Here is a 16,762-nt window from a genome sequence, read left to right as displayed (position 1 = left end):
TAGATCATAATTTATGTTGTCATTCTGGTGTAACATGTGTTTCTGATCATTTCAGGACCGAAAAGTTATAATAAAAACAATGAAAACATACATTGCAAAGTTTGCAATGGTAAGTTTCTTGAATATATTAAATGTATTAATGTGTTAATCTCATAACAAGTTGTACAGGCAAATGTATTTGCATGAAGAAATGCCTTTCAATTATTAAGTAAATTCTTTAGTAATTTATTAGTCTAAAGAACAATTCTATGTTAGTTTCTGTTATATTACCCAAACATGTTTTATACAGTCTTTGTAATTTTTGCTAATTATGTAGACAAGTTCTTGCTGAAATGACATAAGTGTCATGTTTGTTTGAAAGGGAGAATATGCTCACCTAATTCTTCTAGCAGCCTTTGATTGCATTGATGACACCAAGCTGGTTAAACAGATTATCATCTCTGTAAGTGCTTTTTAACTTTACACTTAATTACATTTATTCCTTTTGTGTTAGCAGTTTATATTCTTTTTTATTTGTTCGCCCTCTTTAAATTTAGGAAATGCTAAGTACCTTGTCTGAAATAATCAGCAATAAACATGGTAAAAAAGTGCTGCTTTACCTGCTAAGCCCAAGAGACCCTGCACACCTTCTACCTGAGCTAATTCAGCTGCTCCAAAAAGGTGACGGTAATGCGCATAGGTATGTTTCTGTCAGTGTTTTATTGACACAGCGGCATTTAAATAGTTTCTGCTGGAGTGCTAAATCATTATTTTTCTGTCTTGCAGTAAAAAGGATGTGGCAATCAGGAGGAGGGAGCTGTTGGAAACCATTTCTTCTCCTTTGCTGAAGTATCTGTCCAAGAACACACAGTCTATGGTCATGGATAAAGCAAGTAGCGTGGCTGTCAGTGACATCTTGGGGTCCGCAGTTGGTAACCTCAGGCCTGCAATGGAGGCCGTGGCAGCCCTGGCAGCTGAGCCCTTTGTTCCAGATGGAGTAAATGGCCAGGTAATTAACCCACTGATCACAGCCATGCCGAGGGAACATAACTGTTTGGATTAGTGCGATTTGTGAATTTGTCTTTTCATCTAGATGAATTGGCTTTAGTCTTAATCTTGTATCTTAAAAAAATTATTAATTTCCTTAACTTTTTTTTACAAATTCTTAAATTTGAAGTGTTTATAAAACTTTTAGCGTTTCTTTGAGGTTTTGTAAATACTTATATTATTTTTTGTTCTTAAAGTGATAGTTCACGCAAAAGTAAAAATTCTATCTTCAGTTACTCACCCTCAGTTTGTTCCCAACCTGTATACGTTTCTTTGTTCTGCTAAACCCCAAGTAAGATATTTGGAAGAATGTCAGTAACCAAACAGATCTCATCCCAGATTGACCACGATTGTATTTATTTTTTTCCTACTATAGCAGTAAATGAGGGATGATATCTGTTTGGTTACCGACATTCTAACAAATGTCTTTGTGTGGAGCAGAAAAAATAAATGTATACCGGTTTGGAACAACTTGAGTGCGAGTTAACAGACAAATTTATCCTGAAAATCACATAAAACTGATAAAAAAAGTTTTAAAAATATCATTCACTTGAAGGGATGGTTCAGAGGCAAAACTAAATTACGCCATGTTTACTCACCCTCAAGGCATCCTAGGTGTATATGACCTTCTTCTTTCATGCATATACAGAGTTATAATACCATTAACTTGGCTCTTCCATGCTTGATAATGGGAGTGAATCGAGGATGAGAATTTCCAGCTTCATAAAGAGCATCCATCTATCATAAAACTGCTTGACACTGCTCCATCGGGTTAATGAAGGCCTTCTGAAGCGACCAATGTGTTTGTTTATTAACGATAAAGTCTAACTTTGTTCCATTGGTTACGTATGCACTAGGGGGTAGGTGTCCAGCAAATGACTCGGGTGTGTCGTAAGTTCCGGTGACGCTGCTTATGTGTGCTGGGTGACTGCGATTTTTGCGGAAAAACGCTTGGTGGTGACGGAACTTCATAGTTGCTTGAAACATTCGTAGACTACAACAATGGATAAACTTGTGTTGGTTAACAAAGCAGGGTCAGAGCAAGTGCCCTCTGCTTGTACCTTTTTAACTCTTTCACCGCCATTGACGAGTTATCTTGTAATTAAAAAAAAAAACGGTTCCCGCCAAAGACGAGTTATTACGGCAAGAAGTGTTTGTACTGTTATACAGCAGGTGGCGCTATAACACACCTTGGGGAAAAAGTACACAATCCCAGAACCTAGAACGTATATGTTTTAGCGGTTTTTAATGATTGTTCTGAGTGTAATCTGGGCAGAATCTTTGTCAGAAAACGTTAATTATCTCAACTGTTTAGTCGAAATGATGCATTTTTGTAGAAACCTACCCTCATATAAGCAGTGATAAAAAACGAACAAATGAAGATGGAAGAATACGGTTTCTGTGAGCCGTTAAATTTGGGTGAAAATGTTAAAAAACGCTGGTGTAGGCTGGCAACTTTTTATTAAAAAGGCTGGCGGCGAATGAGTTAAAGTTTCTGACAATATGACAGTTAAGAGCATCTACCGCTTTCCTGTAGCTCAGTGGTAAGAGCATTGCGTTAACAACGCAAGGGTGTGGGTTCGATCCCAGGGGATTGCACATACCCAAGTATAATGTATAGGTTAATCCAATGCAAGTTGCTTTCGATAAAAGTGTCTGCTAAATGCATACATATAAATGTAGAGCGTTCTTGTGCTATAATCGTTGACTGGTGTTACGATTGGCCAACTGGCCCAATCAGTTGTGATTGGTCTATCTTCATACACTGTGTGTCAGAAACGAATCGCCCATTACAACAGTTCTTATCTCAGGAAGGTTTTTGTAAACAAAGACGGTGTAGCTGTGGGAGAACACCAACGGCTATATTCAAAAGTTGATCATTACTTTGATTATACAGAGAGAAGTAACTGAGAAAGTTAGCAAGAGCTTAAAAAGATAATGCACGCACCTTTACATAATAGAATTATATAGTGCTTCAGTCCGTTTTTAAAATAATGATAAGCAAACTGTTTCTTTTGAAGGGAATCCTGACCACAGCTAAACTTTGCACACTTGACAAAACCATAATGTGAGACATGTTACCAAAGTGCTAGCATGACTAGGGATACAGTTTGTACAATACTACTACACGTAGAAAAGACAACCGTCTACCGCAACATTATTAGGTAAGAGTTATCATTATTAATAACATTATTATTAATAACATTATTAGGTAACACATTGTTTACCTAGAAACCTAAAGCTGTACTACATATACAACACGGATTAGCACAATTAATTTATAATGTAAGCATTCAATTCAACATTTACACAACGTATTTATCATACTACTTACAGATGCAATCGTCAGTAAAATGATGAGCACATAACACAAGGTTGCAATTGTACTACAGTGTTATCATGGAAAAAATCAAATGTAACCACTGATCCTTACACATCGTCATCCTTTGGCAGCGAAAACCAAGTATATTTGCGTTCAAGGCACAAAACACAGCGTCTCCTCGACATGTTGTTTACGCAATAATACCTGAAGTGCTAGAGGGCAGGTCAGATTGTTCCTGTTTTGCGGGAAGGTGGGGATTGTGCTGATGCGTTACACTGTGACTGTTACACTCAAAAGATTCGAAAGCCTAAGGATTTCTTTGGGCAGTTCGGAGTCGACTCCTTACTTTGGAAGCCAATATCTTAATTTATCATGGACTTTTTGCATTAACATCTTTGCACATCGTTATAATTGAAGGGAAGCTACGTTACACACTGCGATACCCTTAATTTTATTGGATTCATGAAATCTGCTTTTTAATGTCCGCTTGCAGTAGAGCATGGCAGATCTTGTATAATGTTTTGACAAAAATAACTGGAAATACAATCATACATAAAATTCAGTGGACGTTGATAATTGAAAATGATTAATTTAGAAGAATATGTAAAAATTAAAGCTGCAAGCAGCATTTAGCGGGTTCGAGCAGTCTAAGGCCTCTATTGGCCTTGCCATTGTCAACTAGGCTCAGGAATGGCACCGTAACAAATCCACAACGAATGACACTCTTCCACACCAAGAAATATGACAGAAACGGTTGGTAACTTTTAATACAGACCATGCATGCGTACACTCGTATGCAAAAACGGGCGTAAACCGATAATACCTAAGGGACGAGTGCAATAAACCATTTCTCATGTCTCTATGATGATTTGTTGCAGAGATAGAGATCTTGCTAAACGGTTGCTAAGCTAACCTGTTCGGTTGCCATGGGTGTCAATTAATACCTGTCAATTAATAACACATCAAACCACAAGTCAAACTAACCAAGCCCCGTGTCTTTATAATATTCTACTGCAGAGATGTAGGTCTGGCTAGACGATTGCAAAAAATAATCTGTTTGGTTGCTAAGGGCGTGGCTTGGCAGCTGTCAATTGATAAAGAATGAAGCCATTAGCAAAACAAAGCAACTCCTGTGTCTCTAAAACATTCTATTGCACATATATAGGTCTTTTTTTTAATACAATGCACATTCTTCAAAATAGCTTATTTTGTGTTCTGAAGAATTGATAAAAAAAAATAAGACCAATTTAAATAGATAATTGATTCACATTCATGGTCTGCAACAATATTCCAGAAGACCTTGCCATTTAAGTGATGCTTATTTGGTTGAGTCTGGTGACTCTGAAGGCCATTGGAGTACAGTGAGCTCATTGTCATGTTCAAGAAACCAGTTTGAGATCATTTGAGCTTTCTGACATGGTCGATTTTTTTTACTGCTGGAAGTAGCCATCAAAACATGGACATGGTTGGCAACAATCCTCAGGTGGTATGTGTTATCTAATATATCCCATACCATATATCCAATTGTTTCTCCATTTTGATGCTCGGTTTGAACTTCAGCAAGTGTGTTTACCACGTCTAGAAGCCAAAATGGATTGAGTTCATGCTATGTGACTGGCTGATTAGCAATTTGACTAGCAAATGATGTATTTATTAAAGACAAGTTTAAAATAGTAATTTTAAATGTATGATGTTTCACCTTTTTGACTGTTGTGAAGGCATGCCTCTTCCGATAAGAATCACATGTTGCATGCTTGTTTTGTGTCATAATATGTATAATAGTACTTAATGGCAAGTCAGTTGGATTAATTATTAAGGAGTGGTGACCTTCACCACACTCGTTTCACGCTAATATAATAAAGGACCCTGTTATGGTCACAAAAAAAAAAACTCAACATGTTTTTGATGATTATTGACCTAGAGAGTCCAGAGAAATGTACTGTGGTGGAAATTTTGTAATTGCTTGAAAATCCTTGAACAAGTTTGCAAAAGTAGGTTTTATACATCATCACCAATAACTCACAAACCATTTGATAGACATCAATGGTTCAAGAGGCAAAGTTGTTATGAATGAGGAGATCTATCGTTTGATATCAATAGTTTGTGTATTAGTCAAATGTCACATGACACAAAGTTGTCCAGGCCACCAAAATACATGTACATTTTGCCTTTTTTAATGTTTTAGCGCCACCTAGTATCCAAACGCCACCTTCCTTTGTATGTGACCTTGGAGTGATGGTCTACACATATCATCTGAGCCCCATGATGATATGTTAAGCCGTTCTGGATTTATCGCCATTTTAATGTGATAGGCTCAGACCATTTTAAGTTTTGGCGTCCCTAAGCAGCGGTGAAAGAAAAATTTCAACTTTTTTTCAATGATTATTTACATTCACACTCCACAGAAGTCATCTGCATTGGTTTGGTTCCGATCGGTTGAAAAACCAGGAACTAGTTCGCGAAAGTAGGTTTTTGACATCATCAGCGATAACTCACGAACCGTTTGATCGATAGAAGTTGTTCCAGAGGCAAAGTTGCTCAGAATGAAGAGTACTATCATATTATAACCATAGTTTGGGTAAATGTCAAATATCACGTGATACACAGTTGTGCATGCACTCCAAAAGCGCTATTACGCCCCCCGGTGGCCGAATAAGTTCATGTTTCTTACACACCGTCAGGACCATGAGACAAATAAGCCCAGTGAGTGGCGTTTTGATCGGCCTCCGTTAACCCGGCGTAATGAGTGCTCAAACTTCATCGACCAATGGCGGCCATGTTTTTTTGATATACGCCAATGTCCATTTAGATATTTATGTAGAATGAGACAAAGACACACCATACCAAATAATAAGTCAATCGGGCAAACTGTTGCGTAGTTATAGCCATTTTCTAGCTCATTCAAATTATAGCGCCATCTAGTGGCCAAACGCCACTGTTTTTTTATTGTGACCCCGGACTGAGGGTCTACACATGTGTTCCAAGCCCCATGAAGATATCTCAAACAGTTCAGGAGTTATGGCCATTTTAGCTAAATATGTTACTTCCGGTTTGGATGTTTTAGCGCCACCTAGCGACCGTGAATTGAAAATTGAACTTTTTTTTAATAATTATTCATATTCACACTCCACAGAACGCATCAGCGTTGGTTTGGTTCCAATAGGGCAAAAATCCAGGGACTAGTTCATTTTTTTTTTTTTTCATAAAATGCTAATTAGCGAAAAATCTATAATGGCGGAAATGAAATCGGAGATATACGTTTTTTAAGTTTTGAGCCAGTGATTACACTGATATAAGACACTTGGGTGTGCGACAAACGGTTTCGGAGAAACAAGTGCAAACGCGTTTGGTATTGCTATAGCGCCACCTATGGGTCGATATGGCTGGCTCCGTGTATCTGAGTAGCGACAAGGACTACTACCATCTGACCAAGTCTCAGCTCTGTCGGCCTTACGGTTTGGGCTGCAGTATCAGTTTTATGGCAGAATAATAATAAGAAGAAGAATAATAAAACCAACAAATACAATAGGTTTCTAGCCCTTCGGGCTCGAACCCTAATAAAAGTGTCAAGTAATGGGAGGCCTGTGCCACTGTAGAGCTTTGAAAATATACCAATGTGCTTTAAAGCACATTTGCAGTTTTGGAATTATGCTTTGAAGCACATTTAGAAAAGTTATTCTCAATTTTATTGGTCAACATGATTTTAATATTTGAAACGAATGGTCAGTCCTATACAAAAATTGCATTCTAATAATCATATGTAGCTTTGCACACTGCTGGCATCAAGAATGATTTTGATCAGCATTTTATAGTTCATATCAGAGGGCTCTCTCAACTTCTAGCTTGCATTTTACTTTTCGTAATATTGTTTTTATCGTTATCGGAACTATATCATATTGACTTAATTGCATAAATATTTTTCAATATCAATTTTGGCCGTATTGTCCAGCCCTACTACTAGCTACTTACACTATTTTGACTTGAGTAGAACAGCATTACTAAAAAGAGACTAAAATACAATTTTCGTTGACTAAAATAAAGGAAAATAGTCATGAATAATTCTGTCTAAAATAAGACTAAAATGCTCAGACTTTTAGCCGACTGAAACTTGACTAGACCTAAAAGAATATGAACGTGTCTAAAACTAATAAAAACTAAAATTAAAACCGGCGGCCAAAAACTAATAAAAAGATATTAGCCAGACTGTTGAAATTGGGGGTGTATAATAAAAGTTCCTTCAAACATAATACTGGCGACATACAGAGATAGCAACAGGCGTGCGCCAACTCTGATGAATTCTATGGAGTGTGAATATGAATAGATATAAAAAAAGTTGAAATTTCGATCCCCGGTCGCTAGGCGGCGCCAAAATGTCCGAACAGGAAGTAGCATATTTTACTAAAAGGGTCATAACTCATTTACATTTACATTTACATTTAGTCATTTGGCAGTCGCTTTTATCCAAAGCGACTTACAGTGCACTTATTACAGGGACAATCCCCCTGGAGCAACATGGAGTAAAGTGTCTTGCTCAAGGACACACTGGTGGTGGCTGCTGGGATCGAACCAGCAACCTTTGATTTACCAGTTCAGTTTTAACCCACTAGACCACCATCTCCATATCGTGAACCATTTGAGATATCTTCATCGGGCTTGGACTATATGCGTAGACCCTCAGTCCGGGGTCAAAATAAAAAACTATGCCACTAGGTGGCGCTATAATAAGAATCAATTCGAATATTACTATAAGTACGCAACCGTTTGCCCGATCGACTTGATATCTGGTATGATCTGTCTTTGTCTCATGCACCATTAATATCTAAAAGGACATTGGCTTATCTCAAAAAACATGGCTGCCATTGGCCAATGAAGTTTGAGCACTTATTACAACGGGTTAACGGAGGCCGATCAAAACGACACTCGTTGGGCTTATTTGTCTTATGGTCCTTAAGGTCTGTAAGAAATGTGAACTCATTCGGCCACCAGGGGGCGAAATAACGCTTTAGGAGTTCTTAAACAATTGTGTATCACGTGACATTTGACATATACCCAAACTATTTATATCATATGATAGCTCTCTTCATTCTGAGCAACTTTGCCTCTAGAACCACTTCTGTCGATCGAACGGTTCGTGAGTTATAGCTGATAATGTCAAAAACCTACTTTCGCGAACTAGTTGTTGGCATTTCGACTGATCGGAAACAAAACAGAGCAGATGACTTCTGTGGAAAGTGATTGTAAAAAAGTAGAAATTTCCTTTCACGGTCGCTTAGGGGGGCCAAAATAAAAAAATGGGCGAAGCCTATCATATTTAAATGGCCAAAAATCCAGAACGGTTTAACATTTCAGTAAGGGGCTCGGGAAATATGTGGAGACCATCACCACGATGTCACATAAAAAATAATGTGGCGTTTGGACACTAGGTGGCGCTATAATAGTAAAAATGGCAAAATGTAGGTGTCTTTTGGTGGCCTAGAAAACTGTGTCTTACGTGACATTTGACTAATACACAAACTATTGATATCAAACGATAGATCTCCTTATTCATAACAACTTTGCCTCTTGAACCATTGATGTCTATCAAATGGTTTGCAGTTATTGGTGATGATGTAAAGAACCTACTTTTGCAAACTTGTTTAAGGATTTTCAAGCAATTTCTTAATTTCCACCTCAGTTCATTTCTTTGGACTCTCTAGGTCAATAATCATCAAAAACATGTTCAGTTTTTTTTGTGACCATAACAGGGTCCATTATTATATTAGCGTGAAACGAGTATGTTATAGGTCGCTACTCCTTAATAAATAATCCAACTGACTTGCCATTTAGTACTATTATACATATTATGACACTTAACAAGCATGCAAAATGTGATGCTCATAGGAAGAGGCATTCCTTCATAAGAGTCAAAAAGGTGAAATATCATTCATTTCAATGGCTTTCTAATAGACTCACCAGATCACAATGCATGTTGCTTTGCTAAAGGAACGATAAATATGTGCAGGATAAAGGTGTGTAGTGTGCGTGTGTGTGTGTGTTTATGGATATAAATTCCCTCTGTATCATAAGAGTGTGAATGTACTGTATAGTTCTGTGTGTCTTGTGTGATCGAGACTGGGCATGTGTGTGGAATGAAATGTCTCACAGGAAGGTTAGAAATGTAATGTATTACACGTTAAACGTTGCTGCATATTTACACATCTATAAATATAGCACATGTCTGGCTGGTTTTAAGATGCTGTGTTGATATACATATATATATATATATATATGTATGTATATATATATGTATGTATGTATATATATATATGTATGTATATATACAGTCCAGCCCGAAATTATTCATACCCCTGGCAAATTCTGATTTAAAGTTACTTTTATTCAACCAGCAAGTTTTTTTGGACCGGAAATAACACAGGCTTCTCCCAAAATATAATAAGACAATGTACAAGAAGCATCATTGTGGGGAAAAAAAATTCACAGCTTTTATTTACATTTTAACAAAAAGTGGCATGTCCAAAATTATTCATACCCTTCTCAATAATCAATAGAAAAGCCTTTATTGACTATTACAGCAATCAAACGCTTCCTATAATTGCTGACCAGCTTTTTGCATGTCTCCACTGGTATTTTTGCCCATTCATCTTTAGCGATGAGCTCCAACTCTTTCAGGTTGGAGGTTCTCCTTGCCATCACCCTGATCTTTAGCTCCCTCCATAGATTCTCTATTGGGTCTCTAAGTCAGGACTCTGGCTGGGCCACTGCAAAACGTTGATGTCTTTGTCTACTAACCATTTCTTCACCACTTTTGCCGTATGTTTTGGGTCGTTGTCGTGCTGAAATGTCCACTGGTGCCCAAGGCCAAGTTTCTCTGCAGACTGCCTGATGTTGTTGTTGAGAATTCTGATGTATTGCTCCTTTTTCATGGTATATATATATGTATATATATATATATGTGTGTATATACAGGTATGTATATATATATATATGTGTGTGTGTGTGTATATATATATATATATGTGTGTGTATATATGTGTGTGTGTGTGTATATATATATATATATATATGTGTGTGTGTGTGTATATATATATATATATATATATATATATGTGTGTGTGTATATATTTATGTGTGTGTATATATGTGTGTGTGTGTGTGTATATATATATATATATATATATATATATATATGTGTGTGTGTGTATATATATATATATATATATATATATATGTGTGTGTATATATATATATATGTGTGTGTGTGTGTGTGTATATATGTGTATATATATATATGTGTGTGTATATATATATATATATAGTGTATATATGTATGTGTATATATGTGTATATATATGTATGTGTATATATATATTTATATATAGTGTATATATGTGTATATATATGTATGTGTGTATATATATATATATATATATATAGCACACCTTTATTAGATAAAACCAGTTTAATTGCATGTAAACCCAAATTGATACTCAGGCAGTCACATGGCAGCAACTCAATGCATTTAGACATGGTAAACATGACTTCCTGAAGTTCAAACCAAACATCAAAATTGAGAAGAAATGGGATATATCATGTGAGGTGTTTGTACCAAAGAAACAGAATTTAAATGGCACGGCCTTCTTAAATATTAATGCAGACAATGTCAATGTCCTACTGACCACAATGTATTCATGAATATGAATCAATGTCTCCATTTAAAATGGTCCTAGATCTTCCAATATTAATTCTTCAAAACACAAAAGAGGCTATTTTGAAAAATATGCATTAGATTTACAAAATAGACCTATATCTCTGCAATCGAATGACATAGGGACAAAGAAGTTGCTTCGTTCTACTCATGGAAAAGTGTATTATAATATGATAGGTGACAAGCTATGCCCATAGCAACTAAACAGATTAGCTTAACAATCATTTACACCAACCTATATCTCTGCAGTTGAATATTGTAAAGACACAGGGGTTCGGTTAATTTCACTTGTGGCTTAATGTGTTATCAATTGGCAGGTGCCATACCCAGGGGCGTAGTTTATGGGGGGATGGGGGGGAGGTAACCCCCCCATATTCAAATCCATCAGTTACAACCCCTCCAATATTTCAACATGAAAATCACAGTAGATCAAATGTAAAATATGTAGAATTACTTTATTTTGTGACAATAATTTTGTTTCTAATCAAATATGAGTTTGTCATAATAAATTAGACAAAAAATACTCCCCCTCCACTGAACCGATTGGTAACGCCCAACCAATGAGTCGCACTTTCACCAAAACAACGCGGTGTTTGAATGGGAGAGCACACGGGTAACTTAACGTACGCCAAAAATGAAGAGAAGCGCTGCACAGCAGACAATATTTAACTGCTGGTCAGAGAGGGATGCAAAAAAATATAAAGCATGTACTGAGAATGAGGTATGAGAATATTGTGTAATAATAGCCAAGTACACACCATATATGTTAGCTAGCTAATCCATTGCAATGTATTTAGCTATAACTATCAGTATAAGAAGTTACCAAAGCAGCCATCTGTTTTATTAGTTCATTTTTCAATAATGTCTGTAAATATCAATGACAAAAGCATTCACGTTGATGTTTTTTTTCTTCCTAAAATAATCTGACTTTTGAACGAATTGGATGAATGAATAATTTAAGTAGCTCACTCATTAAAACAGTAAATCGCTGCCGCCTACTGGCGCTTTCAATACTTAATTTCTTTCTTTTTATAATCTCTTCTATGTTATAATTTATGTCAGTTTAACATACTGTAACACGATTCAGACATGGGGAAGGAGGCGGGAACCGGCAAACATTTAACAAAGTTTTAATATAAATAATAACAGCCGGCGGCCCCTCACGGACGACCGCTGGCGAACAAAACATAAATACAAAACACAAGAACATAACTACAAACGTTAAACATGTTCGTGCCCGGTCCTCTCTCTTCGACGGTCCGGTCGCTCGTTCTCTTATATGCTCCCAATCTCCATGTGATTCGAGCCCGGTGTGCGCACAGCTGGCGCTCATTTACTCACCGGTCTCGAACAATGGTCTCGCCCTGCCTACTCCACTACACATACATTCTAAATCATTACATCTTAAAGACATCTTCTAACAGGAAACGTCCTATAGACGTATTGCAGATGAGCAAACACTCTAAAAAATATGTCTTCAAGATGTAAACACACACATCAAATAGACGTCTCCGTGATGTTCGTGTGCTATCTGGGACGTTCGACCCCCCCCAATGTTCAAACCAAATCTACACTCTTGGCCATACCACACCCATAGCAACTAAACTGTTAACTTAGCAACCATTAAGCTAGACCTCTATCTCTGCAATAGAGCATCGCTGAGACACTGGGGTTGTTTCGCATGACTTGTGGTTTGATGTGTTATTAATTGGCAGGTGCCATTCCACGACCATAGCTCAACTCAACTCAACTCAACTTTATTTATATAGCGCTTTTTACAATTTTCATTGTTACAAAGCAGCTGTACATGAGACACATTTAATACAAGTATGAATTCTAAAGCAGCCCCCCCGGCCAGGCAGATAGTGCAAAACAATATGCAAACGGTGGTGAGGAACCCAAAACTCCCATCGAGAAAAAAAACCTCAGGGGAACCCAGGCCCAACCAGGGGATTCCAGTTCCCCTCTGGCAAAAGCTGCTGCCTCTGCACAAGCTCATCAGTGCTTGCACAACAAGGCTTAATAAAAATATAAAAATTAAAGATTATCATTAACAATCTAATAGCATTTGAAATGTTGTAGAAAAAAACAAAGTTGTCGCGTCCTTTATCCAGCTCTATCCTCTTAGCACTTGTCAGGTCACCGCTTCCCATTCTCAGCTCTGCCATCAGGTCTGGGCATGAACTGCATCCTGCGGTAACCTTGGAACAAAGAGACAAGACTGGCTGAGAGTAGAGTACTGTTCTGCACTCTTTGATGCAACAAGTACATCATTTGTTGTTGGATGTGTTCCTGGTTCCGGTTGATCTAAATAATGCAGCCTAAATCCTCTGAGGATTAATATTATGGAGGTGTAGTGTATGCAAGATTAAAAAGATGAGTCTTTAGTCTAGATTTAAACTGACAGAGTGTGTCTGCCTCCCGGACCGTGCAGGGAAGAATATTCCAAAGTTTAGGCGCTAGATAAGAAAAGGATCTACCACCTGCACTTGATTTTGAAATTCTAGGTATTACCAACTGACAGGACCCCTTAGAGCGTAATGTACGTGGTGGTCTGTAATACAATAGAAGTTCATTCAAATACTGCGGCGCTAGACCATGTAGGGCTTTATAGGTAATAAGCAAGATCTTGAAGTTAATGCGATGCTTTATAGGTAACCAGTGCAAGGTTGACAGAACCGGGGTTATATGCTCATACTTTTTTGTACGTGTAAGAACTCGAGCTGCCGCGTTTTGAACCAGTTGCAGTTTTTGTAATAGGCCCGCAGGGCAACCACCTAGAAGTGCATTACAGTAATCTAGTCTTGATGTCATGAATGCATGAATTAATTTCTCTGCATCTGACAGTGACAGCATATGACGTAATTTAGATATATTCTTAAGATGGAAAAATGCAATTTTACAGGTGTTTGCGACATGGCTTTCAAATGAGAGAGTACTGTCAAATACAACGCCAAGATTCTTAGCTGATGACGAGGATTTTATGGAGCATCCATCAATCGTTAAGCAGTATTCTTGGTTGTTACGCATAGCAGTTTTCGGTCCAGTAAGTAACACTTCTGTTTTGTCCGAGTTTAGTAGTAAAAAATTGTTATAGCAACCAAACGGATTAGCTTAGCAACCTTTTAGCAAGATCTATGTCTCTGCAACTGTATTACACGTTTCTGACATTTTACTTGGTGTGCTAGTGTCGTCTGTCGTGGATCTGCTATGGTGCGATTCCCGAGCCTGGCAGACGTGCCTTAGACACCTTGAATCGCTCGAACCCGCTAAATGCTGCTTGCAGCTTTAATTTGTAATTGTGTTTATATTACAGCTGCATATGGCAGAACACCCTGCCGGTCATCTGGTGCTGAAATGGTTAATAGAACAAGATGCCAAGATGAAGGAGACAGAAAGAGAAGGTACAGAACATCACACTTTTGATTACAAACTAGCCTCAAAATTAGCACAATAATTATTCATAATTTTTGTGGTAGCCTACCAATTAAAGTGAATAAAAGTGTTTTACTGACGCATCATGCTCTATTTTGGTCCATAGAGCGTTTTTCCAGAATTCTTTTGGAGAAGGTGGGGTTAGAGAACCTAAAAACATGGGCTTCAGTCAACCGTGGTACAATAGTTCTTTGTTGGTAAGTTTCAACGGATTTAAGAAGCAATTGACTGATTTTCCATCTTGCCATCTTTAAAATCATGTTTAGGGGGACTTCCTTCAGGGAGCAATGACATTATTGCATGACTTTCCCCAGATGATTGTTTTTTAATGCCTCGGTCACATTACTAATGACTTTGACACTGCAAGTCCCCAGGGGTCGGCTGTTAGGTTGCTAGTGGGTGGGCGTTCCCACAACTTGTGACGCTCACTGCAGGAGTTTAGAGAAGAATCGAATTAGCTCCAATCATGCTCCTATTGGTTGTCGCTAAGATAATGACAAAAAGGAGCTGCTGCAAACTAATAAATTGCACATATTGGGCCTCATTCATGAAACAATCGTAAATATATGAGTAAATTCAGAGTAATATGCGTGTAAAACAGTCCTTCCCGAAAACTCATCCATTTTCACAAATACTTCGTAAACGTCAGATTTCGTAATAAAATGTGTTTGATAATGAATTCCAATCCTTCGTACACAAGGCACGCATGCACGCTCATGCACAATTTGCATAATCCCCGCCTATGAATTATAGCTATGCAAATTACGTATCTAAGAATGCTGGAATCCTCTGGACTTCATTTTCTGGTTTGGCGACATTCTATTTAATAAATGCATAATATACTAAGAGGCTATATAATTAATCAATCAAACTGTGTCCACCGACGCGTTTTTGGCCATCTAAAATAATAATACCTGGTGGTCTTCTGAACACGACCAGCTGGTGGCGCTTGAGAACGCTTTGGAGGCACTGCACGTTTTTCCGGATATGCGTTTGTTGATAGTAACTTATTTCGAAGTATATTACATTAATATTAACTTCTCGACAGTTGTGTATGATGGTTGGTCAATGTAGTGTTTGTCCCGCTTCTTCTCCACTGTGAATTGATGGCTGTGTAAAAAATGATATTGATGAGCAGCTCTGCATTTTACCCAAACTAAAAAAAAAAAAGATTAAAGACAGGGCAAAAGAATACGTGAAATATTATTATGATACATAAACAAACTGATGACATTGCATTTTGATGAACTAAAAGAATACAGAACAATTCATAGGGTTTTATGCACTATTTACATGTGGTATGGAGCAGGTGTAAATTTATTTTGTACCAAATAACATTTTGAAAATACAAACATTTTCATAAATAAGAAACTTAACGTCAAAACCACTTTACAAACGATTTACACAACTACTCGGTCTGCTCCTATTTTTCCATGTTCCTCTTTCATCCTGTTCCCAGTGTATGCTTTGGAAAAAGGAAAACATTTGCAAAAAAACAATTCAACATCAAATATTTGAATCTCACACTTGCATGTTTCTCTCTTTAATGAAATGCAATCCACCAACTAGTCTCTCAATTACGATTATCATGACAATAAATCACTTAGAAAGACAATATTTGTGGCTAGTTTTGTTTCAACTGCGGTCCTAGTTAAGAAATAATATATTTTTCAAATGATCAATTGTTTGTTTTTATGTCTGTGGAGTAGTTCCAATCAGCATTGCAATGCATCATAAAAATTATTAGTATCAACGGTTTAAATGCAAAGATTATTTGCTTAATTATTTGGTTTTGATTGGGTTCCCACAGCCTCCTTCAAAGTGCAGATGAAAGTGTTGCTGAAGAAGTGAAAGTTGCGCTGAAATCCACCCTTCCTGAACTACAGAAGATGCAGAACTCTAAAGGAGTCAAGATCCTGCTCGAGAAACTGGCCTGAAGTGTTCATTAAGTTAACCAAAAGTTTTGATTTTATACGTCTCTGCAGTTTTCACCTGAATTTGTCATTGTAAATGTATACACTGATGTATGTAAATACAAAATAAACAGGAATACATGGGTCAACCTCGCTTGTTATGACTAATGCCTCATTCACACCACCGGTGAGTGTGTTGCCTGTCTCTTGCTATGAGATCGTCAAAAAGTGTTTCTAGTTTTGGTAAATCAAGTAACAGTTGCAGTAACTGAGAGAATAGTTACTCCTATTGTTAGACGCTCCTGAAATTTGCCAATCATTTGTAATGCTACTTAAGCATTACAACTGACAAAAAGATTG

At 37.3% G+C, this 16,762-nt stretch overlaps 1 protein-coding gene across 2 annotated transcripts in view; it reads left to right on the top strand.

The window, feature by feature from the left end:
- Positions 1-16,551, top strand: part of pum3 (pumilio RNA-binding family member 3) — a 41,339-nt gene extending 24,788 nt beyond the window's left edge. The window contains exons 12-18 of one of the 2 annotated variants that reach the window (XM_056736567.1): positions 56-109; positions 362-442; positions 537-679; positions 766-988; positions 14,371-14,458; positions 14,596-14,686; positions 16,300-16,551. In XM_056736567.1, the coding sequence (XP_056592545.1) occupies positions 56-109; positions 362-442; positions 537-679; positions 766-988; positions 14,371-14,458; positions 14,596-14,686; positions 16,300-16,426 (807 nt within the window). In that variant the 3' untranslated portion in view covers positions 16,427-16,551. The other variant, XM_056736568.1, reaches the window with a different exon arrangement.
- Positions 16,552-16,762: the final 211 nt, after the last annotated feature.

This window comes from Triplophysa dalaica, chromosome 22 (assembly GCF_015846415.1).
Source record: "Triplophysa dalaica isolate WHDGS20190420 chromosome 22, ASM1584641v1, whole genome shotgun sequence".
Lineage (NCBI taxonomy): Eukaryota > Metazoa > Chordata > Actinopteri > Cypriniformes > Nemacheilidae > Triplophysa > Triplophysa dalaica.
This window is presented reverse-complemented; position numbering and strand designations above follow the sequence as displayed.